This window comes from Corvus cornix, chromosome 4 (assembly GCF_000738735.6).
Source record: "Corvus cornix cornix isolate S_Up_H32 chromosome 4, ASM73873v5, whole genome shotgun sequence".
NCBI lineage: Eukaryota > Metazoa > Chordata > Aves > Passeriformes > Corvidae > Corvus > Corvus cornix.
The window spans coordinates 20,304,407-20,325,690 of NC_046334.1; the positions used below are offsets into that span (position 1 = coordinate 20,304,407).

General features: G+C 36.8%; 1 protein-coding gene across 2 annotated transcripts in view; it reads left to right on the forward strand.

The window, feature by feature from the left end:
* The window catches only part of GRID2 (glutamate ionotropic receptor delta type subunit 2), a 693,323-nt gene that overhangs the window by 474,729 nt on the left and 197,310 nt on the right, over window positions 1-21,284 (forward strand). For both annotated transcript variants that reach the window (XR_005601815.1, XM_039551427.1), the window contains exons 6-8: window positions 6,844-7,017; window positions 12,064-12,225; window positions 19,885-20,004. Coding sequence is in view for 1 of the 2 variants with exons in the window: in XM_039551427.1 (XP_039407361.1) it covers window positions 6,844-7,017; window positions 12,064-12,225; window positions 19,885-20,004 (456 nt within the window). In the remaining variant the exon portion in view is untranslated. The remainder of the gene's footprint in view (window positions 1-6,843; window positions 7,018-12,063; window positions 12,226-19,884; window positions 20,005-21,284) is intronic.

Sequence of the window (21,284 nt, forward strand, 5' to 3'; positions counted from 1 at the left end):
AGGACTGAATGGGGCTTTGCTGGGAGAGAAGCCAGCTTGAATCTACAGGTGGTCACGAGAACAACATGCATGCTTTCTTTTTCGTGTCAGATTAAACCAGAATTCACTTCAGAGTTAACGCTCAGTACTTTAAAAGGAGCGTTAACGGAATCTAATGCCGTCTTCTGTGTGAGTAGATTGGACTGCAGTTTCTTAGACAAAGCTCAGGTTTTGGCTTGCTGTTCAAGTTAAAGACACTGCCATTGATTTTTCATTTCAAATGTTACATACGTTCCAAATGATCTAAAGAATGTTCTTGCTTTTAGCTGTTTCAGCTCCTTCACCCTCAAAAAGACAAAACAAGACCAAGGATCCATTCCTAGTATATATGCTTTCTCTTTGCTTTTTATTCAGAAATTTGTGTCTCCATGGGGAAAAAAAAAATCTGCTTTTCAAGCACTGTTAGTTGCACATTGCAGCAGATGAAATGGCAGAGCAATCAAAGTGGTTACCATTGATCTGCCTTCTCTGCTCCAAAACTCTTTCTCTGGGCTGCAGTCCCAGCAGCAGAAAAAGCTGAATGATCTGCGCAGAAAAATGTACACCATCCCTTCTTAGTTTTATAGTCTTGTGTATGAAAAGGGTAAAAGCTGTGATTAAGTTCATTCCAACAAACTGATCTGAACCATTGTCAATAAAGTCTCTGCATCTCATTCAGTAATTCCTCTTTTCTCTTTCAGAGAAGGTGAACATGTTTAATGCTATCTCATCTTAATCTGCTTCTGGACCTAAATCTTAGATACTTAGAGACTTAGATAGCTTTCTAGCTCTGTTTGTTTAAAAATGCAAATAATCTCAATATTATGTGGATGCAGAAATCATATTAGCAATAAATAAGATCGGTAAATAATAATATGGCAAGAGTTCTGCTTTGCCCAATTTTCCCTTATCACTATGTTCAAATTAAAGCAGAAATCTACATATTTCCTGAGTGTTTAATGTTGGGTAATTGCTTATTGCAACATTTTGCCAGCTCAGTAGTGAGATTGCAATGCCTCTATTTGGCAGTGCAAGGCTTGGAAATGCAGCTATTTGTGGGCCCCTTTCAGTGTGATACATAAAACAGCTGTCTTTATATCCCAATCCATTTGAGGTGGTCATCCATGAACTGTTGATGACCATAGTACTTCCATAGGACTGGGAGATGATCTCAGAGTTCTGCCCATTTTGTTGCTCATGTGAATCTTTTGTGGCAGCTTAGGCACCTGTACTTGAGTGCCTGTATTGGCTAAGTGACACTGTCAAATAAGTAACGCTGCTTCTTTGGCCTCCTAATTTGAAATTCTAAGATGATCTGTGGCAGTGAAAATGCATTGTTTTGCAAATTCTGCATATGATTCAAATAATTCCTTGACTTGAGGTACCAAAATAAGCTGGAATTGTCTTTCCTTTTCCATCAATGTTTCAAGGGAATACAACATTCTTACCAACTATAGTAATACAGAAGCAAATAACCGCCTTCAGTTTTGTGATCGGGAATATGCTTAGGCTTTGTGAGGTAACATCTGCTATTTTAATTGCTCACTTTAAATGCTATAATGCCTGCAAAGAGTTCCTTAATTTTTATTGTCCCATTACTTGCTACTTTATGCAATACAGCAAATTTTCTTGAAGACTGTGTATCATAATGTAAGTGTGGGAGGAGGTGGTTTGTTCCCATGAAATGAAAGAATTCATAATTTTCTAAAACATAATGCATTGCATTAGACTGTGGAAAATAATGCTAATCTCCTCTGATCAATATAGTCAGCTGAGGAAATACTCTCCCAATAAATGTTCCTATTTCTTCAGGGCCTTAAAGTAGATGCTACAATTCTTTATTTAAAATTTGCAGGAGTCATAGATTTGAACATAGTCATGATCAAATATGCCTTAACAAAATGTGGGAAGGGATTTCTCACACTCTCTCATCCTCTGTCTATCTGTCTTTGCTTGCTTCATTTCCTCTGCACAATAGTAAATATAGCTTCAATGACCCAGGATGGAAAATGATATTTCTTCCATGACTCTTAAATCACAACTGTACAGTAATCTTAGATTTTATTTAGTGGAACTGAAGAAGGAGCTTTTGTATGATTTTTATCACTTTCCCTTGCTCTTTTTAAATGCAAGAAACGCCCTTTTTTCCATTTTAAATCATGTCTGGCTCAAGTATTTTCTTTCCTTAAAACATTCAGGGTCATCTTGCTATTATCTTGCTATACCCAAGGCTGCCACCAGTTCTCTGTTACTACTGTTTACTCAAGGACAGCCCCAAACAGTTTCCACTGCCTATGGTTGCAATACAGGAGGTGAAAATATTAATGCTACTTTACAAAGGATTGTTTGGATTTCATCTGCAATAATGTGGTCAGTTATAACCAGGTCTATTACAATTAGAATGGAATGAGTGCACAGAAAAGCTGCTTTGTGTAAGAAGAGACTGGAAAGGTTGGCTTGATTAGCCTATGAAGGCAAAGATTGAAAGAGGATGTGCTCTCTGTTTGTAAACACTTACTGAGTGTGAATAAATGCATCATTGTCAAGGGCTAGAGGACAAGGTTGTCACAAGAACAAATGAGTTCAATTTGTCCATGAGTAAACTGAGGTCAAAAGCTGGTGAAAGGTTTCTAATTACCAGAGGCACCAGAGGATGGAAAAACTCCTTCATGGTGAAAGAATGAAAAAAACCTCCAGAGTCTTTTAAAGACCAATTTATGGGAAAAGGTCCAACAGATTTGCCCATCATAGCACAAGAGAGGACTGGGGGACCTACAAGGTTGTATTCAAAGTTTGTATTCTTTTTGACTTTTCCTAGGAGAGGGCTTGTCCTTGGCCCATGCATTCATCTTGTTCATTGTGTTTCAGCCTAATGCACTCCACCATGAATAAGAGTGTAGAGCATAACCATGTTTCAAGCTCAAGCAGTTAGGTCAGGTCCTATAATCACAATTCAGTTCCAAGAGCTCACATAATTCAACATTTTCTTATGGAGAATGATTAATAAAAGCATTAGAGCTTCATTTGAGCACTTACATTTTTCATTGGGTTGGTGGGTCCATGTGAAATTACACCCTCTTTGGAACAGGTGGGCAACCAAGTTGCCAGCTCCTGGCATTAGTGAGAGCTAATGCACAGATGGAGTGAACTCTGCTTTCTCCAAGGTCTTGGATTTTTTTTCTCTGAGAAAGCTAAAAGTTGATTTCTCCTTCTTCTATTGGGTTTTATTCATCCTTTTCTGCAAAGCCTAAAAAACCTAAGGGAGATAAAATGGAGCAAGTGATGATGCATTTCAAAATCTCCTTTTCCTTTTCTTGGAGCTTCATCTAGCCATGCCTTTCCCTCAACTTCTCTTTGGAAAGTGCTGAGAAATTCAGGAGGGGCACAGCAAAAATATGCTCTGGCATGGGCAGTGGCAGCCCAGAGGCCTTAAGCCACCCTTTCCCCCTGTGCTGACTTTTGGAGGAGGAAGAAACACTCCTCTCTGCTTGTCAAAATTTTCTGTGATGAAGTCCTGGCATGCACTGGAAAATAGTGCACGTCCACTATCTTATAAATACTGGAAACATCTTCTTGGCCCAAAGTTAAGATGTTTCCATAAGAAAAGGTATTGCTGCCTTCGTTTGGTGCTTAATACAGGAGCATGTAAGTTAAGTTCTTTCCCTCCATGTCTCTCACTGCAGGTACAATTGCTCTGTGGTGAATAGTAAGTCTCTGCCTGGGCTGCTTATCTTAAAATAATGGGACATGTTAGATGTCCAGTATGTAGTCTTGGTTCCCATGGAGTCTTGCCTTATATGTCAAGATGATCCTCTTCAGTTCTTGTTTCCTAATTCATCTGTAAAGAGTTCTTAATTTAAAACACCATTTGTTTCCTTATTTATTTGCCTGCTTAGATGAAGTGTACATCTAATTTTTATCCTAGTTCCATTTGTGACGGGACAGTCTCCCCTTAATTCTAAGTTCAGACTAGCAAAAGAAAGGCTCGGAATTGAACTTCTGTATTGAACTTCTCATGTGAAAGAAAACCAAAAAAACAACCAAATAAAAAAAACCAAAAAGAACCAACAAAAAATAGACAACCTCACATAACCTAGCCTAAATTTATTCAGGTGCCAACTCAGTTCAACTTGGCCAACTTTCTAATTTTTTTGACATTCAATGCTTGTATAACAGATCATCTGCCACCCTTATATCATTACAGTGTATCCTCCTTTGAAGTGCAAATGAAAATTGTTTCCTTTCATACAATAGTTGCTTTATATAGTTTTCTTAAGTGAGATCCAAAATTCAAGAATGAGAGATGATATTGGAGAGTCATTATATAAAAGGCTTGTCACTCAGTCAATGCCAAGTATTTAAAAAATGACAAAGAAATACATAGCAAATGACTAATGTTGAATTTGGGGTTGCATGGCATTGCTTTGTTGTCAACCTAAAATCTGGATTTATGATAAAATCAGTGGAATTCACAGCATTTAAAATAATAGCTGTCATTAATCTATAGATGTGTATACCTCCTTGGCCACCACACAAAAATGGCTTTGGTGTTTTGAGTTCTATTATTATTTCCCAGGTGATGTATAAAAACATGAGGTAGCAACCTAGAGGCTAAAATGAGAACATTCTATTTAAAATGCACCAAAAAGTGCTGAATACGGAAAACATAAATACGCTTTTATGGCAGAAAAGATAAATGCTTGAGGATTTGAAAGTCAAAATCTCTTTTAAAGTAGTATTTGGCAATATAATATGGTCATGCAGGCATCTCTTTTTTATATTATTAGAGTGAGTTTAGTAATCTTGGTGTTACCGTTTGGGCATGCTGTATAATGAAACCAGGCAAACTTTTCTAAATCTTCTGAGAAAGTGTATAATTTAAAATCAAGATAAGAAATTTTTTGAGCTCTCCTTTATGATTATATTGAAAGTATTATAATTTTTTTTTTTTTTTTTTTTTTTTTTTTTTGCTAAAACACCATTATATATGGGGGGTTTTTACCTCATAGCTAGTGAAATGGTACAGGCTAAATGAAAAGACGGCATCTTAAGCTGAGATAAGCCATTATCTGTGGTACATTAAGAATTAATCGACCAGAACTGCAAGATATTACACTGAACACAGCTGATGTTATGTTATTTCTCTTTGCAGCAAAAAAAAAAAAATCTATATTTCATAAAGAACATTAATAACAGATGAATTCAGAAACTGTGATAATCTGTGAAGGCAGATAAAATACTTTTACTGTAGTCAGGAATGTTGAAGTTAAAATTTACATCTCACATGTTTTTCTTTCAAAATTTAAGGGAAATAAACAAATACCAGTATGTCCAAAGTAGTTCCTTCAAAATAATGAAAGGATATTATACTGTAACAGCACAAAAAGCCAAAATAACTGGGGTGGTTGTCTTAACTTTTAAAGAGCTGCTTTTCAAGAAGCTTGGCTTTATTTCCACAAGAAAGATTCCATAATTTGAGATCAAGTCTAGCTCCTGGTGTCTCCTAAATTCTTTAATATGGTTATAGATCAGGAAGCTAAGGCAGAAAAAGATTATGGCATTTCATTACAGGTATAACAATGCAGATATGCAATATCCTTTGAAAAATGACAAAGCTATAAATGCACACATGAGAATTAAAAATGTTCAATGAACTGTGCCTGTATGCAAGGGAATATTAAATGCAGGCTGCTAATAGGAGACTCTTAATCACGTCCCTTCCTGGGGGCATATCCACAATTTTAAAAGTCTGGAAAGTTCGGGGCATCAGCCTCTGTAATTAAGAGAGATCATGGACAGACAGTTCAGAATGATGGAAAGTCCTGGTTAAAAAGACTGTACAAATTTTAGATTATTTCTACTATTTTACAGGAAAATACAGACACAGAATTATCTTGAAAGCTGCCGTCTATTTGAATCACCAGGAAAAAACCATGTTTAACTAAAGTTCAAGTTCTTGTGTGAAGGTTGGAGTCAGTTGCTGGTGCTTGGGAGCCCATGTTCCTCTTACTCAACCTTCCCTGAGGGAGTCATCATTCTGCTGTGTAAAACACCATGTTCCCAAACTGCAGGAATTTATGCTGTGTAAAAAACTGTTTTTCTGATTTCCCTAACCTGTCTTAAATTTAATATTTCAAGCTTAATATGTGTGTATTTACTTAGATATTTTTTCTTTAAAGTATTTGTCTGTAGAGCTGAGTGTTCAGCTGTAAGCTTTAATAGATACCCTACGGAATTAAAATTTGGTTTTAAGTTAGGTCTTGCTATAAACAAGCACATTCACACCTAGAATGCTCTTATGCATTTTCTTTACCCTTTTGGTAAGTGATGCTTGCTAACTTGCACCTTGTTTATAGGTTCTTGATATTCTATTTCTAGGAAATGAACACTTAAGGCCTGAAAAATTGTCTCTACCTTCACAACTCCTAAGCAATGCTACACTCAGAAATACATCATGGTATGGCTTCCTACTGATTTACACATTATCTGTCAAGGATGCTGTGAAACTCTTTTAAATAAAAGATCAGAAGAGGTAAAAGGAGAGGCAGAGAAAACCCCAAATGAAACAACTAGGACCAATTACATGTACAAATATTTGGTGAGGTTTGAGCACAGTACATCTTGAACTTTGCAGTTAAGGGTGGTATGTCAGTTGCTTTAATGAGCATGCACATATTGGTTTTGAGGCTACGGTGGAGTTTGACAATAGCTGTGTGTCAATCACAGACTCGTGGTCCACTCAGTTTATTTTTTGTTTATAATTTGGTGGTTACATTTCTGAATTTTGACTCTCATGCATACTCTCTCCCTTGCCTTATCTTTCAGGAAATAAATGATGTGGATGTGCAGGAGCTGGTGAGAAGGTCAATTGGAAGGTTAACAATTATTCGACAGACATTTCCAGTCCCCCAAAATGTAAGCCAGCGCTGTTTCCGAGGCAACCACAGAATATCTTCATCGCTGTGTGATCCGAAGGACCCTTTCTCCCAAAGCATGGAGGTAGTTCATATGCCAGTCTATCCCCACCTGGGAATTGTCTTTCTAGATAACTTCTAAGTTTTTCCCCAGGGGCTTACTGTAACAGTGTTATTTTTCATGTCCTCTCTGACATGTAGCTTAATGGCTCATGGCATGCCCAAATACTTGGAGTAAGGGGGTGAGTGTGTCTGACAGAGAACAATTTGCCTGCTCCACAGCAATAGAGATAAATGTCAAAAAAAGCTGCCTGATCTCCCGGTAGTAGGCTAGCCATTTTGTTGCCCTGATAAATTTTAATTTTTGTCATCTCACCAAGAAGAATTTCCTTTGCGTAGTCAATGTCTCCTGAGTTGCTGTGCTTCTCTAAGCCTCAAATATGTTGTCATTAAGAAAGTCTTCCAGGGAGCACCCACACCGTCTCTTTCAAGTGGCTTAGTGTATACATCTAAATCTGTGTCTAAGTTCCAAGGTCTTATTTTCAGGGTTGTTAATCACAGATTACAATTAAACTTTAAGAGCCTTCCTACCACATGAATTCAGCTACAGGATCCCTCCTCCTGACTTCACATAGTTTTTCCAAGAACAAGTCCTCTGTCTCTCTCATTAGGGTTCATCATGACAAAGCTATGGCAAATCAGGAGTGTGAAATTGGCTTACGATGTTGATTTTACTTTTGGGGGGTTTTTTTCTGGGATCTTTTGTGCAGTTGTAGAAAGATGACTGCATACTATTATTTTTAGCAGTGGAGGGAGGAGCATATCTGACCTAGCAGGTAAAAGCAGCCACCTAATGATTCTGAGAGGGCAAGAAGACAACGGGAGCAAAATAGGGAGGTTTTGAAGAGTGTCTTTGTTTAAAATGAAAATATGTAAGGGAAAAAGTGTGGATAGTCTTGTCCTGTTTTAGATTAGTTGTAAGAGCCTTTGTTGTCAGTAATTTTAGTTCATAAAGCAGCCAGCCAGCAATTATTGATGACATGAAAAACTGGCTATAGCACAGTGCACAGTGATCCTATTAGAGTTCTCAAAACAAACAGGAATGTGTGATGCCCATTGGTGCATAGGATATCTCTACAGACTATTTAGGAAGTACAAAAATCCTTTAGGCTGTGCCTTTCTGTCATGGCAGCATGGTCCTAGGGGGAACTTTGGAAGTCTAAGGACATTGTGTTATGTGCAGGAGCTTATGTGCAGGAGCCAGAGAGTGCAAAGAGCAGTTCTCATGAACAAAATTACTGACTAAAGCAAGGCAGAAAACAAGAGTCATGTGTCCATGGGAAGCTTCACATTTTGCTTTGTCTTTCTCTTCTACTTCACTTTCATTTTCACTTCAGCAGTTGGCTGACTCTAGGAAAGATAAGTTTTAAAATTCAAAGTTTATTCTCGACAAATTGGCATATTCCATTTAATTTGTTAGATTAGATCTTATACCTTAACCTATGTGCCATGATCTACCTATAACTTGGAGAGCTACAATATTCTTATTGAAAGATTTCACAGCATTTTTGTTCAAAGGAGTGATGGAAGCTTGAGTGGTTTAATTGTTCTGTGCAACTGAGTCACTTTTTTCATGCTTTCCCTGGAATGGCTGTACTTCATTATTTTAGCTGAGAAAACATTACAAACTGAAAGGAAGGAAAACTCTGACACAATTTCCCCTGTGTCTTCATATGATGCACAGTCCTTTGAGTAGCTGTGGGGTTTGTTTGCTGCTTCTTTGTTCTACCCAACAATATTATAAATTAGTTTCTAATCCGGTGGGGAGTAGGAACAGTTTATAAATTGAAATTACTAATTTTTTTTTTTATGACATCGAAGTGTGACTAATCAGAAACATTCTCTGGAAATTATAAGGGTGAATTTCTTGATTTATTTTTTTCTGAATTACTTTTCTGTTTTACTAAAATCTGTGTGAATAATTAATTTTTTTCAGCATCTTTATTAAAACACTGAAAAGCATTCTGGTGAAGATATCTCACTGTGTCTTTGGAATTGGCCTAGTTGAAACAAACTCTATGAGTTTGTGTCATTTTGAAGGCAGAAAGTTAAAAACTGGATTCAGAGAAGAATTTAGTACTGTAACCCTTTTGTCTAAAAACTACGTTCAATATTATAGGTACACATAAAATAGACACTGATAATCCAGATTAATCATTCATCCTTAATCTAATGCTAAGTGCCTTTCTTCCACAATCTGGATTAAAAAATTACATCTGAATTTTGAACTGCATCAACAGAAGGTTATGCAATTAAATACTTCTTGGTAATGCAAGTGACCAGCTATTAGTCTAACAGGCTTGGAGTAAATAAAGGATCAGTAATGGACACCAGGCATTAAATGCCCTAGTAAATTAACGTGGGAAGTTAATAAAAGTGTAAAGTGACTTTAAATTTCAACCCCCTTCTGTTCATCAGGACAGATATTAATGAAGCATACTTCTGGTAGTGGCAGGAAAGGGTGATTTTGGGAAACAGAAATTAATTGTAGGGTCTTTATCATTGTATTATCAGTGATTGATTGCTGTAAATGTTAAGCTCAACTATTAGTGAAGGACTAACAATGCTTAATAGCTGCTGAACTCTGTCCTCCTGAGCCCTGTTAATACTGGATAAAGGCCCAGCTATATTACTCTTAGATTAGTGAGTGCATCCTTCCTCATGAACTGACAATTGTCTTCTATTCCCCTTGATAGTAGGTTACAGAAGTTACCTTGCAAGCAATGTCATTTTGTTGGGAAATGATGACTTGGCATCCACAGCTGGTCATGTACCAATTTAGTCTCATTAGTGACCTTATTCCCTCTGCTCTCCAGAGGTGGTATGGGGTTTTTTTTCCCGTTGGAAAAGGCTTACATGAAAAAAGCTTGCCTCACAGCGCAGTGATAATTCTTTCCCTCCCTGCTCCAACAAATGTCCCTGTAGAGCTGACTTCGTTGTGGAAACACAGTTTTAGCTGAAATGCTTTGAATTCTTTGTAAGTTTACAATATGCAGGCAAATCATCCAAGTTTTTTTTAAAAATGCTTGATTAACCTGGACCCAGATTCTCAATCCATGCTTTTAATCCTGTCATGCACAGTGATGCCTGGCCTGTGCCTCTGAAGAAAGGAGATTTGTTCCTGGGTGAATACCAAAATGGAAATATTCATAGTCACTGGAGGAGCTCAAGTAAGAATAAAGAAGCACCTTCCAGAAAGACAGAGTGAAGGATCATTTAAAGAAAAGGGGCAATAAGGATCTGAGGTTCTGTGCATCTCTGCTACTAACAGTGTAGAGTTGTAAAGGTAAGGGAGGATTCCAGCAGCTTATCACAAGGGAAAGCAGCAGATCATTAGTCTTCCTTTGATAAAATTGGGAAGTCATTTGGGATGTCTTAAGTAATTCTGGCCAGGTAAGGAGAGAGTACGTCTTTCCTGGGTGCTATGCAGGTAGGGAATCTGTCATGAGACCTTCCTGGGAACAGCATGCAACAACAGGTTGCGGATGACACAAGCAAAGCCAGCATAAAGATGGGATTTACCAAAGGAAATAAAAACATAAAAATATGTTATATGGAAAGGAGTAATTAGGTAGAAAGAGAGGTGTTTGGGGTTTTTTAATTTTTATTTTCTCCTTTTTTAAGGGGATGTGTGGATTTGCTTATCAGTGTCTCAGATCCTCAACATTATTGTGCTTCCTTGCCATATACCCCCTCCCAATAGCTGCAGGGCTTTCCCAGTCTTTGGATATATTTAAAAAGCAGAATAGGGCCACTAAATTCCCAAACTTTCCTTTTGTAAGCTTCCTTTTTCTTCTAAAACTTTGAGCACACCACCTATATCTGTGTAAAAAACCTTTACAGAGAGCAGCCAACATATTCCACAAATCTGAGGAAATGTCTTTTGGCTTGTCTGACTGATAGAGAAAAAGCCCCAGCAAGCTTTCCTCAAATTGCCACTGGATAATTTGTTGTCAGGCACTAGGAATGCTCTACAGAGCTCTTTATCATGCAGCTGAGGAAACTGAGTTTCCCTCAGTAACTTCAGATGATCCATAGGTTATCTAAAAATAATATTCCCAAAAGTCTTTTTCATTTCTGAACATAAATTTTCTTCATGAGAACCTCTGTTCAGGACAGCTGAGGTTTCTTTTTATGATACTGTCAGTAACTTAAATGTTCCTGCCATTTGAGGACAGGAAAGACTGATATAAAACTATATTGAAAATTACTTGTTTCATAAGTTTTCATGAATTCTGAGGTTCTATTCTTTTACATTTAATTGTGTCTTTCACATCTGACTTGGCACTGTGTGCATTCAAAAGCACGTACATAGAACTAGAACATGGTTAAGTGGAAGTGGCACGCAAGTGATTTCTCTTCTTGAGTTCCACTGTTCTCTCTTTGATCCCAAACTGGAACTTCCTCGCACTGTATGCAGCTCTGCTCACAGTGAAACATACACACATTTATTCTGTAGGAGTTTTGTCCTGCAGGGAATTAAGAGCCAATGTCAAATACTCTGACAGTAAACACTATAAATTGCAGAATCAACATGCAACTGCACACTGACAAAAATTTCATTGAGTCATATTTCATGCCAGAAAGTACCAATCTGAATTGACTGCACAAATCAGGAACAAAAAACACAATGAAATGATCTCTTCTAAATTTTCAGGGTTTCTGCTTTTCAAAAGAACAAAACAGCCTTGAAGATAATTTGATGGTGTCCAAATATCTGGTGACTGAAGAATTGAGTCTCACAAGCAACTGGTTAAAAATAAAAGAAAGTCAGTTTACGGTCATAAGTAGAGCTGTAAATCTGGCAGGTGGAGCTCTGCCAGTGACTGGGCTGCTTGCACTTCTCATGTGTGTGTAGTTTGTTGCTGCAAATCACTTTTAGCGTTACAGCCGCCAGCTGCAGGTTTTACCAGAGCCCAAAGGAGTGACATTTTGCCTCTTACAGGTTCTTCTTAATACCAAATAAAGTATTTAATTACCAGAGGATTATGGGTGAGGCAAAACAAATTATAAATTCTGGCAGGAGGCTACAAATAATAGTGGTAATGCTTCCCTTTTGATCCATTTCCAGATTTCAAACCTGTATATATATGACACTGTCCTCCTGCTGGCAAATGCCTTTCATAAGAAGCTGGAGGACAGGAAGTGGCACAGCATGGCCAGCCTCACCTGCATCAGGAAGAATTCTAAACCTTGGCAAGGAGGACGATCAATGTTGGAAACCATCAAGAAGGTACTTTTTCTCTGTATTTCCTCATCTTTGATTTCTAAAATACTTACATTAGGTCAGTATTTCCTGCTGAGGTGCACATTATGCTACCCAGTACCAGCACTATAGGTTTTACATATTCACAGTTCCTGAATGGAAGTAGTCTTTATTTGGTTTGGGTTGTTTGTTGGTTGGTTGTGTTTTTTCCATGTCATAATAATCATATTGAAATAAAATCAATAAGTTTGTTTACCAAAACTACCAAACCAGCTGGATGTTCAAGGAAGAAAAAGTGTCGCTGGTGAACAGGTAAGTTTCACAGGTTAGGAAGTAAAGAAAATAAATTTACTGTTTTATTTCTAAAAGAAAAAAGTTGCAGAATTACACCTGGGTAATGTTCTGTGGAATTCACCGTTGCACTGTTTTTGATGTTAATAAAGTGAAATCATAGAAATGGGAATAAGGAACCCCCTAAATTATCTAGGCTATATTCAGCCACCACAAAACTGTGCCTGTAACAGTCTCTACAGAGCTTTATCCAGTGTTGCTCCTTCCCTGTGATTTTTATTTCATACCTTAATCATGCTCATGCCCAAGATGCTTTTCCTGTTCTTCAGTCTTTTAAGACAATTTTTCTTAGTCATTTCCTTTCTTCATAATGTTTACAGCCTCCACATACTTACAGACAAATATTGCAGCCTTCTGGGCCAATATTTAGTCAATATGAACAAGTTCAGGGTTTGCCCTTCCCTGTAAGTTATTCATGTCATTTTCCTTATGTTATTGATATCTTTCGTAAAACTGCCTTCTAATTTGTCTGCATACACTTACTTGTAATGTATACTTACTTTTAAAGTGTTGGCATTGTAAACACAGGAAAAAAAAGGGACAAAAATTTTGTCCATTTAAAAAAAATAATCTTAAATGCTTTAATTGTGGCTTTCACTACAGAACATAAAAACCATTTAAAATATAATGTTGTGATGAGAAGTTGCCATTCTGCATTAGGTATTTACCTATACCAGAAATTATGACGATGCAGGCAAAACATAAGACTCCTTTGAGCACTGCTTATATTTTATGCAGTCCCAGCTTAATCTGCGTTACCTCCAAAATGACAGTTCAAGGATTTCTTTGGTATCTGTTTCCACTTTCCATTCTAGCAGTTTGAAGTCATGAGACTGAAAGAATAATCCAGGACACATTTCTTATTTCAGGGGCAGGATATGGCTTTAAGGGACTCCAAACTGTATTGCTCTTAACCTACCTATCAGAGCAATTTCAAATTCACATTTGGCAATCCTGTGTATTTTGAGCTATGTTTCAGGCAAGGCTGGTTCGCCTCTTGCCTTGGATTTTGTAAATACCATTGCACACTTTTCCATTTAAATGGCCCGGAGAATTATGAAAGTGTTCAAGAACGCAGGAGCAAGTGGAAATTCCAGAGTTGTTGTTAGTTTGCTAAAAAAGTTAATCAAATGCCAAAGAAATTCCTGATCTGTGCAGCTAACCACGCTTCCATCCTGTCACTTTTGGGTTTCTCTGTTATTTCAATTAGATGGCTTTGAAAAGAAAGTATTTTATTGGTGTAAATTGAATAATCCAAATCCTCCTTACACTGCACTGTGCTGACAGAGATGAATTTCTAGAAGTAATGTGCTAAAATTGAAAGTCAAAATCGAATCCAAATGAAATACAGAAATTTTACTGTCTGTGGATGTCAGTAGCATTTCAATCCGTAGGCAGAGGAAAGCTAAAGATTGCAGCTGAGAGTTGGAATTGCACAAGAACAGGAATTCTGCTTTAGTTTTGTGGCCTACTTTCCCTTTTCTTTCACTAAAGCAGTTAGGTAGAAGAACTTTGGGATCACAGCTGTGTACTTTTGAAATTAAAAATTTGGCATTGATGAATGCCTGATGGGGCATCACAAAAACAATAAAATCCAAAAGTAATGAAGGGAAAAAAGCCCCCACTTAATCTCTCTTCTTGAGAATGCTTCTCTTTCCCATCTCACCTTATTCTTTAAACATGTTTTCACTCCTGTTGTCCTGGGGAGTCCTCTAAAATCAACTGAAATAGAATTTTTTTCACAAAAACATACCAGATTTCCTTAATTTTGAAAGCAAACAGGAGGAAGTCACCACGGGGTATTTAAATAGTTTCTGAATAAAAAGTTCTGCGTTTTCATTTTGAAATCACCACTGTTTACAGGATGTAGTGTATAATGGAATATCATAGGAAGATATTGATATAATTCAGGGTGAAAATACATTCTGAGATTTCTTAAATATTCCTGGAAAAAGAACTTCCATCCTCTGCAACACCTTAATTCTTCCTTCATGATGATCTGTACTGTAGAGCTGAAATCAATACCTGGTCTCAGGTTGTCCCTCCTCCCAGTGTAGGTTCTCTAGGAATTAAATTGTACTAAAGTATGGTTTTGAGTTGAGGAAGAGATGTCTAATTCCAGGCTGCCTGCCTCAGGAGAGGACCAACAACTCAAGCAGTTGTTCTTCTGGCAGCAGCAAAGCAGAAGCACCATGGAGCTTTTGCTGCTAAAAAAAAAAAAAAACAAACAACAACAACAAACCTAGTTCTAGAGGAAGCTTTTATAGAAGAAATATCTGTCTTTTAGAGTTTAAGATCCAGAAGCAGGAACATCTGGAAGTGTTTTAGCTACAGAGGGAAATCTTTCTTTGATTTCTGGAGGGAGAAATAAGAAAAGAGTTGGGAAATCTTTATTAAGCTACTCACTGAAGAAGGTAAGAGAAAGGGATGCTGATGTTCTACCTGAAGCAGCAATTGTTAAAAATGGAACTCTGGTGGTAAATAAACTGGTTTTTTATAGTTAATGAGCTGCTAGGGGAGAGTAGGGAACAGAGGAAATTAGAGTTTCAAACATTTCTTAAAGTGGTAAAAAAGCTGTCTAAATCATTCCTCAACGTCACTTGTTGAATATTCAACTCATTCATCACTATTTCTACAAACAGCTACAAAAGCTGGTTTTTTTCTTTGTGAATTCAGCTGATTGGACAAAGCCTAAAGAAAAAATTTTAAGCCCACCACAATTATTTAAATCTAATATCAGTTTCTACCCATTCTCAAACTGAATAAACAGTTAAATCCATCTGGAAATACAATCCTTCTAATGAATTTGGCCAGCTACAGCAATTAGTTTAAATTCACTTCTGTATAGGAACTATCCCTAAACACATGCTCACTTGTTTATTTCTCAGTAAAGCTATTTCACAGTTGGAGGAATAAGTATCACTAGAAAATAATTCTACTTTGAGAAAAATTAATCTTCCTGAATAGTCTGGGAATAAATGTAAGTAGGATTAGAGGGGGGATCAACTCAGCAAGATGGCATCTACCTTCTCTCACACATCTCAGGGCTCTTCCCAGTCACATTTTTTTAGCTCACTAACAGCAAATCTTTAGTGCTAGCAGCAACATAGAGCCTGTCCCTTTCTGGGAAATGAGCTGTTTCATGAATCATAAGTGGAATTGTCAACTAGTTCTGGTCTCAGAAATGTCACTGACACTCAGTGGTGACTTGCAAAAAAGGTGCCAAATTGTTTTTCAGGTAATAGATTGGATGGTCTCTGCTAGTTGAAAACTCAGCCATGTTCTCAAAATCATATTTTTTCAAAAATGAAATGTGGAACTCGTATTTGATGTTTGTAGCATTTTTTCCTGCCTATAGCCACATTTTTTATCCTTAATTGCAAAACAGCTAGTACCTGAGAATAACCATATTTTGAAAAAAAAAAAAAAAAAGAGGAGGAAGTTTGAACAGAAGCTGAGAGCAAGAACAATATTTTATAGCTGATGATTGGCAAGCTGACATTCCCAAGTGAGGTCCTGACTGCTAGGTAAATACTGCTTTCTTCAGGGACTTACTTCAGTGCCTAAGCACATATAAACTGTAGTTTGTCTTGCCAGTCTAGATGAGACTCAAGTAGGCTTTAATTATATTGCCAAGCTTTATAACAGCTCTGCAAAGCTCCGAGCAGTGATCAGAATCATAAGTAAAACACTTTTGTCCCAGCAACTGACATTTCACTCTTCAGTTTCATATGTGTCAGGAAATTGCATGGTTGCAGCTGAACCTTAGAAGAATTTGAGAAGGTACATAACAAATGTGTCTTCATGTTTCCCCAGTAGCATTGTTCCTGTAAGTTAAATGCAACAAAAAATTTCTTTTACTCTTGCCGGTTATCATGAGTAACACTGAAATCACTGGTAAAAATCTCGTCAGGAAGTTACTGGATCAGTAGCTGTCATACAGATGGTCATTTCCTCTGTGATCTCCTTCCACTATGCATTAGCAGAGGGATAAAACTCATGCCATAAATCAAGTGTTTCAGAGAGATCCATACTGTGAAAGACTATGCATAAAAATTGGAGCAGCGTCCTGAAAATCTTCCTAGGCAATATCCTGTTCCACTCTATCAGCCCTAAGCAATAAACCAGATTTGTGTAAGCCTTGTAAAAAGGCTGTGTGGGACAATGAGGAAAAGTAGAGACCAATAACAGGATTGCATGGTCCAACAAGATCAGTCCCAGGTAGGGAGGAGAAATCAAGACCCCAAGAAATTTCCTATAAATTTAGCATTGTTGGTATTAAATGGGCAGTTCCTTGCTGTTTTGTATTTTTGCCTCCGCCCTTCCCTCCTGAGACAGCATCATTCCCAACTAATCTGAGCTCTTACTGCACTATTTTCATACATACACAGTCTAGGAGAGGAAGCTCTGATTAAGACAGTCCATAACGAGAAATTTTCAAAGATTTATAGGATTGCCAAAATAGATAAATGAGAAATAATGTTGTGGTGGTTAAGATGGGATTCCAGACAAATAAAGTTGATGGACTTACAGTTTGTATCATGCCCTGACAATTGCAGCCATTTAAAAAATCAAGTTAAATAAAGTTATACAAAGTTTCTGGATGGAGATCGAATTCCAAAATATGTTAGGTAATTCTGTTAACCTGTACTGTATGTAAGGGGACATATATTTTCATATCCCGTGTTTTCTTAAGAAATGGATTTGATTACTTCAAGTATAATTGAGGTTAAATGATTCTTTAAATTATTTTTAATCATATTTGCTCAAATAAGGAAAAATATTATTAAAAAATTCAGAAGTTTATTAAAATTTTAAATTGCTATCTTAAGTCTCAAAAAATCATTTACATTTTAGACATGATTTTATCTTCATGTTCCTTAAAGTATTGGAACCACTCTCAATATGGAAAATAAAGTCGCTTTAATTTTCTAGATTGAAAATCCTATATTCTTCATTTCTTTTTTCTGCTGTACAAAGCATCTGTGGGAAGAGATTGTAGGGATTTTTTTTGTTGAATATTTCTTTTCTTTCACCATTTTGTTCCAGAGTTTTCCCTTCCTTTTTCCAGGTCCTGCTTGTGGCTCACTTGAGATCATGGTGCTGCTCAGGTGGTCTATAACAGTTTAATTAATTTTCACACTTTACCTGCCTCTGACCCACAGTTTTAGTACCCAGTGTGGGGGAAAGTTTTGGGAAGTAATATAAGAAATATTAAGTATAATATCATCAAATCAGTATCTGGTAAGGTGTCCAGATGGAGTCTTTGAGCAATCAGCTGGGCATCCCAACTATTGCAGGTCTGTGCCACTTTGCAGGCATTTCTACATCACATGTTCTGTGAAATTGTGCCTTAGGTAATCAGAAAGCCAAGTAAGAACCTATGAGAGAAAAGGTATGTGGGGCAAGTTTCCACTTCTGTTCCATGAGTAGGATGAAGTCAGATTTAAGTTAAAGGTTCATATTTGTGAAACTCGGTTATTTACCAAAGGATATGTTCAAATGATTCAGTGGGTAAACACAAGCTCCCTCTGACTTTACTCTGAACCAGCCAGAGGTGTGCTAACCCCAACCTAAAAGCCATGAAAGTGTTATTGTAGTGAAGTTAAAAAGTAATCAGGGTGTCTTGCTAACCCCAGCATACGTCAAAATTGTCTGGTTTGCAGTTGCCAGAGTTCTCCTGCAAAAGACTGTTCAGATATAGCCTTAACCAGGATATTGGATTTTTTTTTCCTTTCTTTTTTTACATTTATTTTTGTTGTAGTATGGAATAAAAAGTAAATATTGTAGAAAGAAAATATTATGGAAAATATTTTTTAAAAATCATTAAATATGTATATACACAAAGTATTTCCTTGGTTTTAACTGTAAATGGCACTCATTACGTATTTGTATTATAATATTTGTATTATTATTTTAATATATAATTATTCATGTATTATTCCCTGATAGTACTAGTTTCTAGTTGTCTAGTAAATTCTAAAGATATTCTCAATGATCAATTTCATAACTTTTGTTATAATTACAGTCATGTTTTGTAAAAATAGGAGAACATTCTGTTAGTTCACAGCAATTTGCAATGGAGATGCAAATTCTGTAGTCCTTCCTGGATTTTGTCCAAACTCAAGATGTAAGAATAGAGCTTTTAATATCATGATTCAGCAAGGCTCATGTGCTTAGCTAGGTAGTTCATAATGCAAGTTTTTCCAGTTTAAATAAAAAAGCTCCTAAGTGAAACAGCAATCACAACTGCAAAGTTCTTGCCTTATGTTTTGGGGAAAAACTATGCATTTCATAGGGTTTTACACCAGAGGCAGATTTTGTGTGTGTGTGTGTGCATAAAAACATAAAAAAAATATTTTTTACCTTTCTTTTTCTGAGGGAGAGGGTTAAACATCAAATTTTCCCTGAATCTGTACACTGAAGAAATTTTTGAAGGGTAAAGGTTTTCATTATTGGCATTTTACATGGTTCTGTTGATTTTATAGTTCAGGTCATCATAGTTCTTATACAAAGATGAAATGTGTGTCATGTTGAATTAACTCTGGAATATATTTTGAGTATGGCTGTGGTGTGTATAGCCCTTTGAACTCTAATTCTTTGTAGGGATTATTCACTCTTTCATCTGTAATATTTTAACCCCTTCCAGCAAAACTGTAAAAGAGTTAAAGCACGCTTGAAGAGATGCTTCACTCTTGCCCATGTCATGTATTCTTAGTAAAGGATAATTGGGAGGAGAAAGAAAAATCACTGCATTCAGCTAGACCTTGAATCAAGCCCTTCTTCATTTGTGCAAATCACATATGTTGAGCTCAAAAAACATGTAACTTCATCTAAAATTCAGCCTGCCCTCATGTGGAAATCTTTCATGAGGGAGAAACATTTAAAGGGAAAAAGCAAAAATCAACAAACATAACTAATTTTTGTGCAATTTCTTTTATATATTTGTGTTTAGCTTTGCTTCCACTAAGCTTTGTTGCAAAATGGTTTTGGTTTTTCTTTTAAATTTGGTGGGGTTAGAGTGTCAATACATATATGTTGATGGGTCAAAGAACAGAAATTGGAGTGCAAATATGCTAAGAGTAAGACTATTGCTGGTATTGCATCTGTGTAGCATTGCTGACTTTAATTCTTCTGCGAAGAACTTAATCATGATGCAAGAATAATGTAAGCATCAGAATTTTTAGGGAAACGTGGTCTTTGGAAAACTGTCCTCATGCTGGTAGTTACCTGTGTATTCTGCATAGTTAGTGCATAAATCCCTTTGAGAAACAAGAGGTTAATACAATTAGCCACTTACAAGTTTTCATTCCATTTTCCTTTTTTTTTCAATAGGGTGGAGTGAATGGCTTGACAGGAGAACTGGAATTTGCAGAAAATGGGGGGAACCCCAATGTACATTTTGAAATTTTGGGAACTAACTATGGAGAAGATCTTGGCAGAGGCATCCGCAAGGTGAGGCTACATATATTCAAACAAGAGACTATTTTTACTGATATTTTCAAAACCTTTCTTGTTTCCTGTGTTAATAGAAAAGCATTTGATGGCAGATAGCATGGTGTTCTGTATTGTTAAGGAGTAAGAGATGGGAGAAAAGCTTTGAACTTTGAGATACTCATCTATTTTGTTATTTCAAATAGGCCTTGGAGCAGGTTGTGTTGATCAAGGTATCATTTGTAATACAGAATGTGTTGAGTTGCTGATCAATTATCCCAAAGGACCAGTGAAAGCTGTTGTTTTGTAACCCTTGCAACCTCTGTCCAAAATAGCAAATTTTACACTGAATTATGTTTAAAGCACCGAGATTGGTCGCTGATACTTGGTCAAAGTGGGATGCTCCACCTGCTAGGTGATTAAAATTCATTGCTATGGAAAGAGAAAATCTCTTGTAGTACAGATAAAATTTCTGAAGTCTCTTCATGAAATAAAAACATGGTGTTTTAATGAGTTAACTTTTACAGAATAAGTTAATGTTATGTATTCAGCTGCCAGACACAGTCCAAATGCCTGGACTTGGATGTTACAGGGAATGGCATATATGTCCCACAAAATTACTCTTTCTTGGTACTTGAGTTTTGCCAGTCTAAAACTAAATTTAAGTCCTGTGTAAGAAATGGTGGAAACGGGTCTCTATTTGCAATGAATATCCTTAGCTTTGAACAACTGCTTATCCAGTATGGCAAAAATCGTTTGGGACTTCACAGGTGAATAAAAGAGTAATAAGCTTTTCCAGGAGCAGCTGTCCTTTAAAGACACACTTCCTGAAAAATACCAAGACCTCTTCATTTAGTGTATCACATCATACTGGGTTTTATACAGGAGGAACACGAGGTCTGAAAGGAAATGATAGAGTTTTCTTAATATATGTAAACTGGTTCCATGTGTGCGTCACTAGATGATGAAGTGCCTCATTTGTCTGCACACCTTCTGGAGCAACAGATAAGTCCTCTGAAAGAAGGAAGAGATAAATAAGAAGTCTAATGTGTCTAAACACTGAACTGTCTCCTCCACTATTCACCAGAATTGTTATTCTGTTCCTGCTGTTCCATCTCTTGTCAATACCCTAATGTACACACCTGCTTATAGTTATGTCACCTTGAGCAGAGGTCCTGATAGGTGCTTCAGAAACTAGACAGAACTGGATCTGGTTGATATCTGGAGGAACTTCACAGAGTCTTTGGGAGACCAGAATGTTGGATAAGTCCTTATTCCCTTACCTTTAAGTTCTGTCTGTT